Here is a 20,796-nt window from a genome sequence, read left to right as displayed (position 1 = left end):
CTCACTTGGGCACTGTGGGGTCTCACCAGCCTGCTTAAACCCCACAGAGCCCTGGTGAGCCCCTACCAAGCCCTGCTTTAACCAGGGCTCTGTAGGGTCTCACCAGAGCTATGTGGGGGTCTCACCAGCCTGGTTAGACCCCTCAGAGCCCTGGTGAGATCCCACACTGCCCTGGTTAAACCCGGACTCTGTAGGGTCTCACCAGCACCAGGGCTCCGTAGGGTCTCACACGGGCTCTATGGGGTCCCACCATGGCTATGTGCAATTTCACCAGCCTGGTGAGACCCCTCAGAGCTCTGGTGAGACCCCACAGAGCCCTGGTTAAAGTAGGGTTCAGTGGGGTCTCACCAGGGCTCTTTGGGGGTCTCACTTGGGCACTGTGGGGTCTCACCAGCCTGCTTAAACCCCACAGAGCCCTGGTGAGACCCTACCAAGCCCTGCTTTAACCAGGGCTCTGTAGGGTCTCACCAGAGCTATGTGGGGGTCTCACCAGCCTGGTTAGACCCCTCAGAGCCCTGGTGAGATCCCACACTGCCCTGGTTAAACCCGGACTCTGTAGGGTCTCACCAGCACCAGGGCTCCGTAGGGTCTCACCAGGGCTCTATGGGGTCCCACCATGGCTATGTGCAATTTCACCAGCCTGGTGAGACCCCTCAGAGCTCTGGTGAGACCCCACAGAGCCCTGGTTAAAGTAGGGTTCAGTGGGGTCTCACCAGGGCTCTTTGGGGGTCTCACTTGGGCACTGTGGGGTCTCACCAGCCTGCTTAAACCCCACAGAGCCCTGGTGAGACCCTACCAAGCCCTGCTTTAACCAGGGCTCTGTAGGGTCTCACCAGAGCTATGTGGGGGTCTCACCAGCCTGGTTAGACCCCTCAGAGCCCTGGTGAGATCCCACACTGCCCTGGTTAAACCCGGACTCTGTAGGGTCTCACCAGCACCAGGGCTCCGTAGGGTCTCACCAGGGCTCTATGGGGTCCCACCATGGCTATGTGCAATTTCACCAGCCTGGTGAGACCCCTCAGAGCTCTGGTGAGACCCCACAGAGCCCTGGTTAAAGTAGGGTTCAGTGGGGTCTCACCAGGGCTCTTTGGGGGTCTCACTTGGGCACTGTGGGGTCTCACCAGCCTGCTTAAACCCCACAGAGCCCTGGTGAGACCCTACCAAGCCCTGCTTTAACCAGGGCTCTGTAGGGTCTCACCAGAGCTATGTGGGGGTCTCACCAGCCTGGTTAGACCCCTCAGAGCCCTGGTGAGATCCCACACTGCCCTGGTTAAACCCGGACTCTGTAGGGTCTCACCAGCACCAGGGCTCCGTAGGGTCTCACACGGGGCTCTATGGGGTCCCACCATGGCTATGTGCGATTTCACCAGCCTGGTGAGACCCCTCAGGGCCCTGGCAAGACCCCACAGAGCCCTGGCAAGATCCCACAGAGCCCTGGTCTCACCAGGGCTCCATGGGGTCTCACCATGGCTTTGTGGGGTCTCACCAGGGCTCATAGGGGGTCTCACCACACTCCGGGGGGAAACACCTTCACCCCCTTCTCTTTCCTAGGAAGCCGGGTTAGGGGGGGGGCTTTACATTTGGTTCTGCCCTCTGCGGTTAGAATGAGTCACACTTTAATGATCACTTTAATAACTCCTTCATGGCACACCCAGCGTTACCACACAACCCCAAAAGCCCCATGGCTTTGTGGGGGTCTCACCAGGGTAGCAGATTTTGCCTTGTACACACATGCGATGACTCACCGGCCCAAGAGTGAGGAGGAGACTCAGCCCAAGTGATTCCGTCAGCTAACGAAGGGAAGGGGGAGGAGTCTGTCCGTGACGTCACCGGACTCCTCCCTCCTTCCCTTCGTTACCCATCACGGACAACTACATCACCCGACTCCTCCCCCCTTCCCTTCGTTAGCCGACAGAGCCACTCGGGGAAGGGGGGAGGAGTCCGGTGACGTCCATGTCCGTGACGTCACCGGATCTCCGACGGAAGACCCGGAAGCCGGCGGAGAGGTGAGTAACTTTGATCGATCAAAATAATTTTGATCGATCAAAGAAATTTACGATTTATTGACGGCACACCAGAAAATCTCACGGCACACTACTGTGCCGCGGCACAGTGGATGAAAAACGCTGCCCTAGGGGACAGTTACAAGTGGTTCTGACTACAGAAAGCCATTATCGCTCACAGAAATGTTCCGTCTTACTGGAGAATCTGCGTGGTCATTCATTTTCTCTACTCACATGGAGGTTGTAGTGCACGCACCACCTCCAGTCCATTTGCCAACTTGCTTGAGAAAGAGTGGCAGGTACAAACTCTACAGACAACGAGTGGCTGACCTCGTTCTCAGAGATGGCTTCTTCTGTGTGGCCAGAATTAGATATCCGATGTGTGCTTTAAATTACTACTTCTCTAAGTGCTCATTTAAACCAAATGCATTGCTGCTTTTTCAAGCACAGGCAAAATTCATAGATATGAAGAAAAAAAAAACCCCCCACAAATGGTTTACAATACATCTAGTGCCCAACAAAACATTGCAGTTTGTTGCGAAAAAGCCCCAAGTGCTGCAACTTTGCCCTGCATAGGGCCATTCGAGCCAATCAAATGGAAGCTTCTAGAAAAACATCACTTCAAACCACATGAATGCAACTAATGTTGGCGCATACCTTCTAGTAGTAGGAGCCAACCCTGAGCCATTTACCGGTTTGGAAAACAGCAATCACAGGCAGGCAACTGATCAACAACAATGGGCAACTAGCAGAAAATATTCAATACATTCGGTAGTATTCACCCCTTTAAAAACAACCTGTCAGTTGCTAACTGGAAAAATCCAAAAGACATTCCAACTGTCAGACAATTGCATGTAGTGGCCTTATTACTTCTCCGTTACACCCATAACATCTCCTTTAGAATTTGCAGTTCTGATCTCTCCCATTTCACATTTACAGATAGAAATGTAATAGGTCGCAATCCTTCCCTCTCTCTCACTCTTGTTGGTATTAATGATAAATAGTGGTTTGCTAACATATGATGCATAAAGACAGCCATTTTGGTATCGATATTAGAGCTAACAATTCTTTCAAATCAATTAGATGAAAAAAATTAGCATATTGCCATTTTTTTTTAGATATTCTGCAGTATACTCTTCTTTAAAGTCTCTCCAAAGTTGGGATGCTGGCTTGGTAGAATACAGATGATGGGGCCAGGGTTAAAAGATTATTGAGCTTCCATCAAGCCATGGCTGAAGTAGGGGCAAAATGATTATTTGTTTATGAGAATTTAAAATAAATGGAGGAGCACAGCCTCTAAAAATCGGGGCAAAAAGACCACTATGGACACTTGAATTTTTAATACAGGTAGTGAGTCCTTCCCTTCCTTCACATTTTACATCCAGTTACGGCAAAAAGGATTTTTTGAATCACGACAACGGAGGCACCAAACCCTTAAATTAAGAATATGCCTAATAGGAAAAAGATGGGGCTTTTAAAAGGTGTCATGAATGGCAGAGGGATATAATTTAAAGATGACATGGAAGTCACATTAAATCTAATTAAAATAACATTAACTTTTAATATTTAAAAAATTGCAAAGCAAGTATGACCAGAATAACATAAGCAGTAAAAATACCTTACAAAATAATGGTACAATGAGCAGAATTCCACAGAAACACCCATGTAACACACTAATGGAAGTCCTACCAGGTTGGATAACATGGTTAAATCTGAAGAGCGCCATTACTATCAAAGGGGAAAAAAAAAAAAAAAAAACAGCCACATCTGTTTCTTCCAAAAATGCTTTCAGAAACTTGGAAGCAGATGGTTTATAATTCCAGGACAGACTCTTGAGCCTTCTGAATTCCTGGAATGTCTAACAATACAAAGCAACCAAGAATAAAGATAACTAAAAGAATGAAGGGAAGAAAAGCCTGCAAATAAATCCACCAGCAAAAGAATGCAAACACAGGTAAAATTCAACATTTTAAAAAGAAATGAATACAATTAAATACCAACAAGCTCAGATCATATAGCAGTAATGTAACAATTTAAGCAACCATGCACCAACAATTTCAATTTTCCCAAGATCAGATCTTTTAGCTACACACGAGCCCATGTGGAGGTTTCAGATGCTTGCTTTTAAATTTAGTGGATGGCCAGAATTGTGGGAGACAATTAAAGCCCAAGCCACAACCCTTGTATGATGGACCGCATATACCATTCATAGATGCAGTTGGGACAGATTCTATGAGACAAAGACTAATGAGCTTATAAAACCATCTGCAGTAATTGACCAATTGCTTTTTATTGTCCTCTGTAGTAAACTAACAAATCTGAGATTTGCTGTAGTATGTAAGGTCATATATCATGTTGACTGACTTGTGAGTGACATGTTTAGTCTCTTTAGCAGAGGAGGACTTTTTTTTTTTTTTACAATCATGCAATTCGAATGTTGACAGTGCCCTGCCTATGTCCCCAAATGACATAGCTCTGACTTAGATCATTTACAATAACTGGTGTGAAAACATTTCTATTAGAATAACATGTACAAGGATCAAAAGCATGTCAACGGATATAGGAATCTGCCGGATATATGGTTAAGAGCTGCGTCTGCAAGCAAAAACTCTTAGGATAAGTGAGTGTCTTCTGCAAATGCATCTGCATCACTGTGTTGACCAAGCTGATACCTCTAATGCGGTCCTTTGAACCCCATAGGGAGTATGGCACTAGTACAGACGGGACACCTTACTTCAGCATGGAATACCAATCCTAGTGATTTGCATCTGGTACTGACGGCAGCATGAACCTACAAATACAATTGCACTCCCTATGGTATTCAATAATCTCTATTAAGAAGACCAGTTCAGCAGCAATTATTCTATGCAAATATAAAGTAGTGACCAAAGTGGGCTGCTGAACTCGCATGTCTTTCTGAAAATGTAGCATGTATCAAAAAGGAATTTAACTTTCACAGAATAATAAGAAAATAAAAATTGGATTGGTCTTCATTTGCAATAAATAAGGTATAGAACATACTGATATAATATATAGATCTATATATATTTATCTATATATAGATCTATAGATATATAGATCTATATATATTAATATTACACAGTAAGCAACCTTTCTTGATAGTTCGGGACCATGTATACAGAATTTGACTGACTACACATTCAGAGCACACGGTGACAAAATGCAGGCACACATTGCATGTCTATGTCTTTACATGGACATTATAATACACGCACGTGACACCCCAGGGATGGGACAGTGTTTCACACACCATACAGAAGATATCTCAACTGTACAAGTTTAATGTGGCGGATCAATAAAAGTTGAAAAACTGTGGACTCAATGGACTTAACACTTTGAGACCTAATTCTTAAAGGAAACCTCTACTGAGAGAAATATTAAGCTGATATTGCAGTTTGCGTACAGAGAAGTTAATTTGTCCCTGTACGCATGTAACCACTCGGACTTGCATTCAGCCATGGAGCCTGTCAACCTTTCATTGATTTGTGTAGGCCGCTGGCCATGGCTGTACGCAAACACCTTTGACTTCATGTATTAAGGAGCCCTTTAATGAAGGCCCCATTTACACTGGGACTTATGCCGCGTTTTGGGATTTTTGCAGCAATAACCAATGGATTCCTGCAGCTGGAATCCCAGGTGTCCCCATTCAGGTGTGGCCGCTCTACCCAATGAAGTTAATGACAACGCAACAGCGGCCAAATGGGTCAGCAGCAATCCACATGTAATCATAAATGGTACAATTACCTGTGCTTTGGGATAGATTGTGCCTGGATGCAGGATAGATGCATGCACACATCTGAACAGAGTCACCTGGGATTCCTTCTGCAGGATTCCATAGATTCCTGAATCCTAGAACACCCCATGTGAATGTAGCCTAAAACTGTAACATGGATTTGATGCTATAGGTATACTTGACACCATTTTTAAAGTTAAGGTGCCCTACTGAGTCTTCAATAACCTACATGAATCTATATTTTCAAGCCAGGTTTTGTAATTAAAGCCACCAATACAGCTAGTTCGGTGTGAATTGGTAGATAAGCCTTCATAACTATTAGACTGTGGCATCAATTTCAGCAAATTTTAATGTCAATTATTAGGCAAGTATAGCTTAAAGGGCATATTAGTTATACATCCTGCTCCACTGAGGAGCATAGGGCCGAAGTAAAAGACTCCCAATGTGGAGGGTTTCCAGCTTTTGATTTGGCTTTCCTGCCAGGAGCCTCTGGGTCTGCCTCTCCAATCGAGCGCCTGTCCACATTTTTCATGTGCGCCCTTTCGTAAGGTATGTCTAACCCATCTTTAACAAACAGGCGTTAAGAGGATATGGGATTGCCCACTTTAAATACATCCAATAATCACCGATTTAACAATATGCTCATCCCAAGTGCTGATCTACCCTTTAAAAGGGAATGCGTTACCCTCTTACAAGTCATTTTTTTTACAAGTGCAAGTCTTCAATAGTAACAGAGGCTCATGGGTACAAGCCTTTGTTTTTCCTTTTGCTTTTATGGGCCTGGCTGTTTAGTGTGCCCAAAGCTAAAGAGGAAGATATGGGAGATACTATTTCTTTTGTATTTCCTTTTTTAGTGGCTGGCACAGCTGGAATACTGATCTGATGCCTAAGGGATCTGAGCCTCTCCATGGCCGCTCTCTGCATGTATTAATAACAATATTATGGTGTTAATAAAACACTCAGCCCTCACAATGAGTGTTGCAGAGAGCCTATTAGCATAACAATGCAGTGTCGGGAGCTGCCTCTCTCACAAGCCCCATTATCCAAGTACATTCTATACATCAGGCTCTGCTCCTGATCTGCAGAATTCCATTGTGTGCGAGTGCAGGCAGTGACTCCTACTGAGTCTTAACCACAGACTAGGAACTAAATGAGGGGCTTAGGCCTCTCAATTGTGGAGCTTGTTGACTGGATAAAAGCCCCAGATTTAGAATAATAGGGGATTCCCTAGCTTTTTAAAAATCAGGTTTGGAAAACAACAGACTTATGCCATCGTTTAGTACCCAATATATGAGTGAACGTGGTACAAGCAGGTATATGACAATCGACCATTTTATAAAACAAAAGAGCAAGAGGATGGAATAGATAATCTTGTCTAATTGCGATAGTTCTGGGGTAGGCAAGCTTCGGCCCTCCAGCTGTGGTACAACTAAATCCCATTAGGCAATACACGACCGACAGCCACAGGCATGACTACCAGAGGTGGAAGCATGCTGGGATTTGTAGTTTCACCACAGCCGAGGGGCCGAGTTTGCCTACCCCTGCTATAGTCCCTCCAAAGCCAGCAGCATCTCCTCCTTCCACCACAAGCTTAACATGAAAATTCATATTTAGGCCTCATGCACTTGGCTGTATTGATTTATGTGGGATCTCTTTGGCAGCAAGGTCCTGCATACAAAGTTGTCATTACTGCATCTGAAATCGGTTCATTCACCCACTTATGTCTATATTAGCTGAGGTGCATACATTCTACATATGTGCCGCTGATTACAAGTGAATGTTTACATCTCCCCCTGAAAGAGTCATTTATGCGGCGGTGACGCAGAGTGACCGCAGCTAGCCTTCATTCAGAAAGACTGAAGGCCAAGATCAATCTGCGCCTGTAATGCCGCCGCCACCACCGCCTACACATTGTTGATGTTCATGTCGGCACTAAAGTCACTAGGCAGTGGGGATTAGGGCCCATCTATGCTGTACATGTGTACACATTAGCAAAAATACACACACACACACACAGTAATATGTCAAAATTGCCGGAAAATATTTCTAGTTTTGTTTTACCTAGCTAAATGCTACATCCTAAAAACAGAGCAGTGTGAGTGGGCCAGTAGCATACAATACTGCTGCATTCAGAGCTATATAAATGAGGGCCCTTTGTTGCATCAAGTAAGGAAGAGAGCCTGATACAGGCAACAAGTAACTGCCAACTTTACTACATGGGGAAAATGGGGATGTGCGTAGGTCACACTGCTTTCACTCTGTCATTGGGTGAATGGAGCTGAATTGCAACGAGGTCGCACAGAGTTTGGAAGCACTGCAACCAAAACTGTGTTGTCATGAAGGAACACGTGGGGTCAGTACACAAAGCAACTACCAAGGAAAAAAAGCAGAGGCATGCATTCCCTGGCCGACATGGGAAGTGAGGATGAATAACAGCTCAGTTCCTGACAGGGTCAGGAGGATGATGGAAGACTCTAGATTCCTCACAGACATATGACGCTTCATTCAGCCAAAAAAGCAACAGTTCAGTTCTCATCAAGGACGTTAAAGTAGGTCTTAGTGTGACTGAACTAAAAATAAAAACTGATTGCGCAGGAAAAGTGTACAAATGTTATCATGCAAGAGGCGTTGTATACTCAAATAGTATTACCCATTTTTTTCCCTACAGAGTTCTCTACATTTCAATAGTCTCTTAAATGGAGAACTTGCTGTACAGCTCTGTATGAGCAAATTCCTGACATGTTACAGGATACAGTAAAAGGTATTACTTTTCAAATGAGCTATACCATTTATTATTAAAAGGGAAATTCCACTTTAAAATAAAATAAACATGAATTTGTTATTTCTTTGCATCGGAGCCAGTAAAACATAGCAACCATGATCAGTGGATCATGGGTGCAATGTTCTGGCTCCTGCAGACTCTTCTTTCCGTCTGTCTGTCTGTACCGAGGTATGGACATTCAGTAACATGTACTTCAATAACTTCCATCATTTATGATGGATCACAAAGGACACATTTCAGTTCAATCATGGCTTGAAGGTCGATTCCCCCATCCACACTAACAGCATGAATGAACCAATCTGCTGGCTACTCAATGTAGACAGCTGTGGGTCACGTGGCTGCTTGCATACAGTGGCGCCGCTGAACAATGATTATCTTATAGAATGCAGTCACTGCTTGGACAATATTTTACCTGACTCCTGAAGTTGATTTTTCAATTTGACCTGGTGCTTTCTGGGCCACCCATGGCTCGAATGCTATTGATTCGGCTGAATTGCGAACCGTTTTTGGCCAGCTTATAGCAGTATCTATATACTATTTTTTTTCCCTTGTTGTTGTTACTATTGGTACAATTAATACAGAAACCTTGTATTTACATTGTGATATTCAAAGTTCCTCTAATCTCATTTTATGCAAAAAGTGGCTAACATTAGTTAATTACAGTGCCTAACTGATGAAATTCCTGACCAGAAGTCCTATGCGTGTAGGAAAAAATCCCCCCCCCCCCTTCCCCCCCCTCAGAATCAGAACTGTACCTGGAATACATACTTTGGTACATACAGCTCTTAAACTTTGAGCATGACTAAAACTGTGGTATGGCTAGGAAGAGGATGAACAGGAAACAGTTAAGGGATTAGACTATGTGGGGGAGTTTAAAGGAAAGTTTAGGAGTCTAGGGTTCTGTGCTCCTTCTGCTGCAGACTTGGAATTTGACTGCTCTATAAATTGAGACTTGGTCATAAAACCTTGACAGAAAAGTTCAGGAAAGGGTTAGGTTTGGTTTGTCTAGCAATAAAGCAGAGCTATGTTGCATTTTTTGTATTGGGGCTCAAGTACTTAAGAGTGGGCATGACATATTGTCATACACATTCACCTCTGACTAGCTGTTAATGTGCTGGCGAGTGTCAACCTGTGGTCTAGTGCACCCCACTTCAGAGATTAGATTAAAGTCCAGCTAAAGGCTCTCCTATGACTGTCTAAACAAGTACCAACCCTAGTTACTATGCGATATGCACATCTAAGTAAACAAACAAAAAAAAAAACTTCCTTTACCTGCCCAGACTAAGCCAAATCCTCCTTTGCGTCTCACATGCTCCCCCTCTTAGACACTGCAGCACACAATCAATTGCAGATGTTTGTAAGACGGTCCCAAAATCTACAGTGACTGACTGCAAGGCAAAGCCTAAAGCAGAAACATTTTGCAGAAGAATATAAACATTGTGGCAGGCAGTAGCCATGAGATGGCTATAAGTAATCTCAGAAAGGAGTGAATTGTATCCTTATATAAAATCAGTTAATGTTCCCTACATCAACATGAATTCATCTATAATGGCCATTGCCTATTTCATACAAACTACAGATCTTTCCTTGCACCGATACAAACTTGCTTTAATTAATAGCATTTATGTTATAGAAAATAACCCTGTCCCTTATTAAACTTATTTGACTTGTAAGAAATACTGATGGCTATTGATTAAAGAATCATAACAGACCCTGCTTGTGGCTGGATTGACCAACAATTGCTACATTTACGACCAATTTCTAATCTTGGCAGAAATATAGTTCTAAAGAGCAACATTTAAAAAAGGCAAAGTAGAACTTTACCAGCAAGAAAATAAAAATCATTCTGTACTGCAATCCTGCAGATACATCTAGTTCAAATCTTATTTATAGGCAGCTTTAAAGGTAGGTACTCATATTGGTTAAGGACCCATTCACACCAATGCAGTGCATTCATCGCAATGGGCCCTAAAAGATCATTGTTTTAGGGCAACAAACAAATTTTGAGATAGGCAAAGCCATAAAAAAAATCCCAGGCAGGTTGCAGATTTGCAGCAGATTACACAAAATGAATAAAAAGACCCTGGTATCAAAACTGGACTGCCACATGTTAAATCTTCATGTTTAGATGTACTCTACACCTCGATACACTTTAATGAAAATGTAAAAGTCGAATTACTGATGAAGAAATCTAAAAACAGGGACAGCGTGAGCATAGTTTTAAAGAACTCTTTGTAACAGTTTGCAAAGGAAAAAAAAAAAAAACTGGTTTCTTGGTGTACAATGTCCTTGTTGAGACCCAAAAAGGAGGATTTCTCTGCAGAGGTTGCTTCTCCTCCTCCTCTGGATGGAGTTCTGTCTGCCCTTGAGTTATGATGACAAAAGGTGAAAGAGTCAGGGAAAAGCCTAAACCACCACAAGCGAACTTTGGATGAACTTAGACTGAGGAGGGGAGTCTGGGAGCTTGAAAATAACAGCTTTTAAATCTTCCTGAACCTGGAAATGTTAACTAAAAAGGTGCCCACAGACCAGAGAAAATGTTGGCCAGATCCAGCTGTTTAAGAATGATCATTTGGGGAAAGATCTGATCGCCCAGGATGATATCCCAGCCGATGCCGAGTGTTTTGCCCCTAGACATGTCGGCGCCTGCGTGCGAACCCTTTTGCTTAGTAGGAACTAGCATGAAGGTTTACCCGATGAGAACATACATGTTTGTTTGTACAGCAGTCATTGTTAAAATGAATGTTCAATGTCTGTAGAAACGTCAAGGGGTTTTTTTTGGGAGGGGGGCAGCACCACAGGAAAACCTAATACAATAAAACATCACATGTTTGAACAAGTTAACAGGACAGGCTCACAAGAACCTAGTAGTAAGAATGTTCGAAAATAGGAGCAGGAGGACAAGGTGTACCCCTGCCAAGATCAAGTCATACATAACAGCAGACGATCGATCAGAGATCAATCACTTGAAAGACAGATTACAGTTTACTTTAAGACAAACATCTGACAAAATCAAGAAAAGATCGATTGGATTGAATTCAACTAGGATTACCACCAAAACCATTTGCCCTTTTTCATAAATAGGATCATTAATTGATTGACCTGCCCATGTAGTGCAATCTATATCATGGTATCGCACAATCATTATCATAAGCATGGACAGCGTTACAATTCTTTTTTTTTTTTTTACATCTTACAAAATGACCAACCAATTACTTTTTTTTATTATTATGAAAGTCGCACCTCTCCATTTGCCTTTTCTATCATGTAGGAAGCAAGCCCTGCTGTCCACACCTACGGCAGATATATTTTACAATCGTAGATAAGAGGTATGCTGTTAAGGTTTCCATATACATCATATTTTAGTATTAATTGAGCAACCATTTACTGTCAATGGGCTTCCAAGAATGTTGCAGCCTCAGAGTCTATTGACGCCGGAAGGGTTAGAAATGAATGCTGGAGTTTCTCTGGGGGTAAGCTTGCTCCACGGCTATATATGCGTTTCATTCCATCTAATGCCTAAAGAGAAACTTGTTGGCCCAAGCAGTTCTGTTTAGGGCATATGTTTTGCCTGTGAGATGGTTAGATTGTGCATGCACATTTGAGGGTTCTCTGATGACTATGGCCAGCGTTAACAGAGAAAATACAATAAACTAGTAGATCTAAATTTAAAAGACCATCAGATCATTTCCTTTATTGCTGCAGCCTCATATGGCTTTAAGTGGTGCCTTCCCCATTTTTATATAGTGGCAGTATATTGCACAGCACTTATTAAAGTGTGGTCTGCATCAGTTCCTGCCCCATACAAGCTTATAATATACCATCCTGATTATGATGGAGGTGAGCTAAGGCCAACTGCTGCAGTCACTAAAACCCAAAAGATGCATTGATTGTTACCAACTCTTCATATATTGGACAAAACATATATGGAGTCTATTGAGACCACAAGCAAGCCTGTTAGAGCAAAGGCTGCGCTAGGGCTTTTTTCTATTTCTAAGACCCTCTTACATGCCGTGGGTCGTGCACGACATTCTGCTGTAATACAATTTTTTAATGTACGGCTCATGTGATTTACTCCTCTTCAGCAAATTTAACATATTGCCAAGTTCCGCAGTGCAGATTTACATTTATATTAAAGAATACATTTTAGTGTATTATGCACGCAGTGTCATTAGGGTATTATGTGCCTGATATAAAGGGGTTAAAAGTGCTGGAGGCAAAGCAAGAGCCTGGAATGCAGAAGAACAGGTAACATTTCCTGCAAGCTGCCTGTCATAGTAATTCATGCCTGACTTGAATGGACTGATGGCCCTACTACTAGCAGGCGAGGCTATGCAGGAGAGGGAAAGAGGAATAGCCTTAAGTGCAGTGTGGGAGTAGAAGCTAAATGGCAGCAAACCAAAGGAAAATGTATAAAATAAAAGGGGAAAGATGGACACTTTTACCAGGAGAAAAAAAAAAAAAGAGCAAAAAGCAACAGGATTGCCAAACGTCATCAGGCAGCTTATTCAGTAAAGCAATAGGTTCTTTGCAAAGTGTAGTAATGCACAGCAACCAGATTTAAAGTAAACTTTGTGAAGGCCACCCTTGTTGACCTCCTTCAATCAAAGTTGACTGGTAGGTATGCCGACTAGCTTTAATACTTACTCAACCATCAACCAGGAAGAAATGCAGATTCAGCTGAAATTCTAGCCATGGGCGGCCCTATGAGCACCCCCCAACCGGCTCTACAATAGTTGATTTCAGGATCGATGGAGTCTGGAGGAAACCGGTAAACCTAAAGGTCGACATTACATTACAATGCAAGCAACAGGGGATTCCTCTATCCACACCCTCAAGCGTTGGAGGAATTGGCTATATTTTCTTTGTTCTGCCTGCAGGTTGAATGAAGAAAATATAACCGGGTATACCCAGCTTAAGAGATAAGTACAGTATAAACTCTTTACTTGCATGATTGTTTATGGTTAGTGAAGCTTGACAGCCAGGCAATTAGCATTTTAAAATGGAGAGGTTTGCTTCTAGTTTTCACTGATCTAACCTCAGTGCAATGAAATATGATTGGCTGCTACACTGGACATGTTTTCTTTGCTCTTTGAACCGCTTTACAGCATAAACCTAAGAGTTCAAGTGTAGGAATCGGGTAGTGAATACTGCTGGAGGCTGTGCATTTTGTACAGATTGTAGGGGAAGGTACACTGAGCAGAGCACAAAAGAAGTTAAACACAGTAAGTAATGTTGGCCATAAACTTTTTTTTTTCCCCAATACATTAAGGACTCGTTCTCAAAGGCCGCGTTCTCCTGCAATACACAGACTAGGCAATGCAAACTGTCTTTTAAAAATACTACTGTCTCTAATTGGACTCCTCACTTGGACTGCATTGTAGAACACTGAGGCAATAAAAAACAGACAAAGTGCATTTTATGGTCTTTCGCTCTATGATACAGTTATCTAAAACCAACCACTAAAATCTCATATGTTGTTAAATTTTTTATTCATTTTTTATTTTTTGTAATTGTGCAGTCTCTTTAAAACGATACCTGGTGATTCTGCCATGAAGGTCTTTGCACTGGACCTTCCTGCTATTGGAGGACAACCATCTCTCATTTAAACTGAAAGTTCAATTGCACTTTAATACACTGGAAACATGAAAATTTGGCTATTTTTGGTAACCTTTTTTCGTGCAGTTTTTTTTTTTTAAATATAAACCGGCACCACAAAGTGTCATCAATCACTGCTTCTGTAAACACAAGTAAAGCCTCGAAAACATAAAGGATGGACAAAGCCAGTCATACAAACCACTGAGCTCCACAGATCTCCTTAATATGTGGACTAGCCACACATCCATTCACTTTAATGTGATTATCTTTATCCATCTTATATCTTGATTTTCCATTTTAAAGCTCATCCTCCATTTTAAAGGTTCCTCCAGAGATTGCTAGGGGTTCCTTGAGTAACTAACAATTTCTACCTCTTACAGAAGCTACACCCTGCCACCAATGAGCTATTCAGGTAACTGTAATGGAGGCATTTGTTCCAATGACCACAAATGCAAAAAGCATTCTTTCCGCTGACTACCAGTGTACTAGAGCCCTTCAGGGCTTGTTCACACCAAGCGCGGAGCAGATCCAGAGCAGAGCAGGTGCAGACCGGATCAAAACTGCGTCCAATGTATTCCTATGGTATTTTGAGCTCCAGTTCACATTGCAGCAGATCCAGAGCAGGTGAAAAAACTGCGGCCAGCCCTATTTTACCTGCTCTGGAACGCATCAAAAACGCATGCAAGTGCCTGAAAGCCCATGTTAAACTTAAAAAAATATATTTTTTTTTTTCCAGCAAAAACGGCCAGGAACGCATCAAAAACGCGGCACAACCCACTGCACTGCGTGTGCAGAAACCTGACTGGATCTGCATTTGGTGTGAACAAGGCCTCAATGACAACCAGTGGGAGGGCGCTATAAATTTTACTGTCTGCATTTCCTTTCTGGTCATTGTTATTTTATTACTGAAAATGTGTTTTTGTTTTTTTCAGTATAGATTACCCTGGAGTGTCAAACAGGCTACCTACCCTACATTCCTTATTCTTTTGTTTTTTCTTATAACTACAACTTACTGTTCACGATATCTCAAAAGCTGTGGATATAAGAATGATTAGGTTTCTTCATGTTAAAAAGGTTGAGAAAGGCTGCTCTACATGATAAAATTTCTAGGAATGCCCAATTCTCTCTCTCTCTCTCTCTCTCTCTCTCTCTCTCTCTCTCTGAAAATGAACCCAACACATCTATCCAATCACTTTTTTTTCAAATAAAAAAAAATAAACAAACAACCAAGCGCTGTCATGTCTTGATTTCCCTCCGGTTCAATAAAATAAATAAATAATAAAAAAAAAACAACAACATGCAATTTTGTAATTATAGCTGCTCCCAAAAACGGTGTATGTATGCAGGGTCACAATCCTAAATCTGACCGTCCATCAATGAAAAACCACATATGGACAGGTGCACCAGTCAAGTACTCTATCACACATTTAAAACTGTAGATTAAATGCTGCATTTCCCAAAGACCCAAACTGACATCAGCGTATTATATATCAGCTCACTCACACCACGAATCGGCAGATATTATTTGCATTTTACGATAGTATCAACCTTCACCCCAACCGTGTGCAGGGACAATGCTTTCACCTTGATTAGGAAAAGTAAATGTGAGTTGTAGTCAAGGGCATCTGGACAGTTACTCAAGCATACCAAACACTGATCTCAGATTTAAAATGACGGCTTGTGCCTTTTTTCCCCCCGCACTGAAATACCTGCCATCACATTGTCCACCCCTGATAATTACATATTTCCCATGCAAGCTCAAAACAACTAGCTAATAGCATTAAAAAGTGACAAACTTCTTTTTAACACATACTGTTGGTTGACAAATTCCTCCTCAAGACAGAGCATTTCGCGGTCAATTATAGAGCCAGTCTACCTGCAGCCAGATGTCCTTACCTGTCTTTTCTTTAATTTCACAAAGCACATTGAAGAGCGCCGGCTTCATTCTGTGGCAGTTAAGGGCATGTTTCCTATAAAGATCATAAACAAAGAAAAATCAGTCTGGAAACACACATACAGCCACACTATTAAAACACAGTAATATAAAAGGCTTTGTAAGCAACTCTATGTCAAGGGGGCTCCACTGTTTCAGCCCCTTCATGTTGTTCTATATCATTGCCAACCTTGCCTTGTCACATTGTACATTTACAGGGTTATTCACAAAAGGGTGAAGTGTTTGGAGAAGGCAGGAGAAGTGAACATCTAGGTTAACATAGCCGATTTGAAAAAGAATCTCCAAACTCAGCTCACTTTCTGGTTCAGCTATATTGTCCTAGAACGTTCACTTCTCTTGCATTCTCCAAACTCTTCACCCTTTTGTGCATAACCCTGTTAGTCAAATGACTCCATGGACCAATAGTAGGCACCTTCAAGTCCCTGGCATAGCTTTGTATGCATGGTCCAATGCTTAGGGTTGGGTGTCCCCATAATCAAGGGTGCTCTTAAAATTAAACTTCAACACTTTCTATCAATATAACAAGTTGGCCCATTTGCTGCACCTTGCTACTGGAAAAATGCAACCCATCATAGAGATGCATCAATACTGAGGAGTGGGAGGCAGTAGGAAGCTATGAACACTGATAAATGCATACGAGAGCATCCAAGGACACCAAGCAGCAGAATGAAAACAAGTAAAATAGAGTAGGCACCCAAGGATGGTTGTATTTGATGTTTTGGGCCAGTCAAAGCAGACTTTGCACTCCATGCTCCCTTCCCCAACATTTATCATTACCCCTGCTTCCATGCTGCAGGGGGCGGCGACACCTTTCTTTTGGGTTATATTTTGGGGAATGCCAGGTATCCCATTTCTTACAAGGTGACAATACAGCACAGAGCAGTATCATCTTTTACCAAGATTTAGGCTACCTGCCATTCCATGGAAAAAATTCTAATATCACCCTAGCCCAAGAAACATAGGTAGAAGCAGGGTTACTTTAAGGATGTTCATTTACTCCCCTCCCCTCCCCACCAAGTGTTTTATATAAAAAAAAATTCCAGCATTTTCAGGTGGCGGTGGAGGGGGGTCGTCTAAATAAATAAGTAGACATTGCAATACTGCTTTGACTAGCTGTGCACCACTACAGGACTGTCACTGTCATTATAAATAGCAATGGATTTTACATCTCCCCATCTGTACCTTGGCCCCATATGTTATGGTGTTCACAAGCAATGTTACCTAATTCCAGGATCACCATTATTGACCTTTCTAGAGCAGACAGTGTGTCACTGGGAAATGGAGCAATGTTTCTACTCCGAATTAACCGCGTTTAATATTACACCAAGCTGGGAATGATAAAGCAATGGTCGTTTTTTCATCTGACTTTAAATGGCAGGCTGTGGCTGCACAGATCCCACTGAAAACATACACACACGTCAGACCTATTCATTTTTCAGGCCTAGTCTTGCCATCATAGTTTGTGGCATCAATAATGTGCCCACTGTTGTCAGCAAACACGCCAGGATGCCTCGATTTCAATTATGCCAGTTACCAGACGACTATGAATGACAAATGAGTTTATGAATCTGAAAATTAAGTTTGCGTTTGCGGTAAATGTTTTTCTTTAGGCACGCCAGACGTTTTGCAGACTTAATGACAAAGACAGCGGACAGAGTAACTGAACTAGCTGGTATCAGAGCAATATCTTGCATCCAGCATTCTGCTGTCAGAAGGATGTCCTATAGTATTATTGAATGGAACATGCTGGTAAATAGTGAGGTCTACAAGCGTTCAACATGGTTGTGACAACAAGTTGAACTAAAAGGTTCTTACTGGCTCATCCAGTCTGCCGGGGAATATAGGAGGGTGATACCAATAGAGCCTTAAAAGGTGGCCATACACTGTACAACCATCGCAAGACCTTAGTCTTGCGATGGTTGTAAAGTGATTAAAAAAAAAACGTACGATCTGCCCATCTTGGACAGGCAGATCGCACTCTCGATCATCGCAAGCCCGCCCCCGAGGGGCGGGCTTCCGATGACCGCAATGCGGAACGGGCAGTGTGCGCGTGCGCACACTGGCCCGTTCGGCATTTGTCTCCCGAGCACTGTTCAAACCAGCCGAAAATCTTACGATTCTCGGCTGGTTTTCTAACATGCGCCTTAGACAAAAGACGTGCGACCGTACATTAGAAACGGTCGCACGTCTTCGTTCACATTGTTCGATTCTCGTACGATCGCGGGATTTCCCGCGATTCTCGTACGAGAATCGAGCAGTGTATGGGCACCTTTAAGCTCATTCAATTAAACAAATGAATGTTATGATGTCCTAAGGAACAAATAACTATTCAATATAATGTTGGAGTTCAGTTTTACACCATCATGAACAGCAGACAGTTAAAAACCTAAACCCTAAGCCCCCAACTGGACCTCCAAATCTAAATGTGGAGGGACTGTCACCCTTTGTTATTAAATCCTTATGTCCTTCATTCCTCCTCAAATTACCTTTTTCGCTCTGCTGTAGAAGTCTGGATACAAAAATGTACTATGTAACTGCCAAAATGGTTTACATTGCACTAAACTTTGCTGAACCCTCAGAATATCCAATTGGTTATTAATGCACTGATACCGGTTTTTCAATATCGAGTGCCGATATATTTTTTTTTTTCTCTTTTTGTTATCAGATAACGGTAGTCCCATTAAGGAAGCCAGGTGGCATGTAATAACGTTCCCGATTAGCCAGGAAGCTGAGCGGCGTGTAGACTGGTCACCCAGCTTCCCGATTAACAGGGCCAAGTGACGAGGGACCATGGAGCAAGCTTCCCAGCCAATCAGTAAGCCGGGCAGCATGTAATGACCACTGCCCGGCTTCCTGATACCTGAAGTTCAAAGTACCAGGCTAGGCATTGGAGCATTTGGGTGAGTACGAGTATTCGCCCAAATGCTTGGTATCAGTGCATCTCTAGTTATTATAAAAGCCCTAGTGGGTTTAAAGGATAATTTTTGCCCTTTATTTTGCTGTGGTCCATATGATGCGTGAAGTGCAGCCTATGCCGATATATTCATTGCTTAAAAGTGCCACTCTCGCGTATTAGGTTGGAGGTATGCTCAAGCCACTCAAAACCAATATTCAAATTAATGGACAAATGTGGGTTCATTCCCCATTACCTCCTTATATTTCTCAGAGACACCAGTTTCTACTCCAGCCGTCTCCCATAGATGCCACTGAATTCTCCATTTACTCCAAATTAGGGAACATATTAAGCTGGCCATACACCTTATGGATTATCTGCTGATTTTCTATGGTCAGATGGAAAAAGTGCAACAGATTCCTCCATCTATGCTAAACTGTGTGGATGGAGAATCTCCCACTGGGCCAAGCTTCAGTATCTTGCTAAATCGGCCCCTCTGTCTGTCAATACCTGAACAATCTGATTGGATGCAGGCATTGTTCAGGTATTTTGAGAGCCGACTAGCAAGATACTGGAACTTGGCCCAGTGGGAGATTACTCCATCCACACAGTTTAGCGTAGATGGAGGAATCTGTTGCACTTTTTCCATCTGAACATAGAAAATCTGCAGATAAACTGGCCAATGAGCTAAGCCTTAGAAGGAACAGCTCATATTCAGGGCTTTCAATACATAAAGAGCTGGTGAGTGACTAAAGGGGAAAACAGTGCATTGCTTTGCAAGTATCCTCTTGCTGCATACACAGTATTTTTACTTAAACATTTAGCAGAAAAAAATGTTATGTGATTTTGGGTTTTTTGTTTATTACATCATGAAATTGGCATATGCAGATTTATTAATGCTCCCTCTGGTGGTCATTAGCATATTATTATTCCCGCTTACAGATGAACTCCAGACAGATAGACACAAATTAGTGCAGCTCTATATTCATAAGTACTTCCTTTTAAAAAAAATGTTTTAATTACCTTTTATATTTGTATGTGCTCAAATCCAGGCACAAGAAAAAAACAAAACAAAAAAAAATACCCTGGAGTGGGACCCTCCACACTGCAAGGGTAATGCTTGTTAAGTCTAGGGGGTACAGTAATAAGCTGTAAGTAATACAGTCTTTTCCTCTACCCCCTAGTGTGGATGAGAATTTAAACCCTTGCAGGAGGGGTGGCACTGCAAAGGCTTTTTTTATTTTGTTCTACCTGGTTAGGTTTTAATACAAACAGTACAAGCACCTCAAATCTGACCTGGAAATCAGCCTCTTGCAGTCCCTATAGCAGAGCTCAGAGAGGGGGAGGGAAAAGCAGCACTGAGACCCAAATCAGTTGTGCTGCAGTGCAAAGTGCATGCTGATAGGAGGAGAAAGCAATACGCTGGAGAGATGAGCTCATCGGGCTCCTGGTTCTCCTTTCCCTGTCCAATCACTGGGTAAGGGGTAGCGAGGAGACACAAAAGTGTTACTGAACTGCAGCAGAAAAAGATAATTTGTCCTTCCCTGCCAAAGAGGGCTATGTGGTCCAGCAGAGCTGTGTAAATGTGAAAACGGGATAGACAAAATTACAAATCCTTCCGCAGATGGAACAGCTCAATTATATGCATTTCAGCTGTGGAGTTAGCAGTGTGTTGTAGTTCAGCTTTAAATGTGCTTAGATAAAAAAGTCTTGATCCACAGCTGCCCAAGCAAATCCAAGCCATGACAAACCAATAGGTGACGATCTCATGCCTATGGGGGGGGGGGGGGGGGCACCCCGCCGGCTCACCGC

General features: G+C 42.7%; 1 protein-coding gene across 7 annotated transcripts in view; it reads right to left on the bottom strand.

The window, feature by feature from the left end:
- LOC108789127 (pre-B-cell leukemia transcription factor 1) overlaps window positions 1-20,796 on the bottom strand; it is a 150,662-nt gene that overhangs the window by 102,459 nt on the left and 27,407 nt on the right. For all 7 annotated transcript variants that reach the window (XM_018559059.1, XM_018559060.1, XM_018559062.1 and 4 more), the window contains exon 2: window positions 16,034-16,107. In XM_018559059.1, the coding sequence (XP_018414561.1) occupies window positions 16,034-16,107 (74 nt within the window). The remainder of the gene's footprint in view (window positions 1-16,033; window positions 16,108-20,796) is intronic.

The sequence above is a fragment of the Nanorana parkeri genome, unplaced genomic scaffold (assembly GCF_000935625.1).
Source record: "Nanorana parkeri isolate BGI_ZX_2015 unplaced genomic scaffold, ASM93562v1 scaffold378, whole genome shotgun sequence".
Classification (NCBI taxonomy): Eukaryota; Metazoa; Chordata; class Amphibia; order Anura; family Dicroglossidae; genus Nanorana; species Nanorana parkeri.
This window is presented reverse-complemented; position numbering and strand designations above follow the sequence as displayed.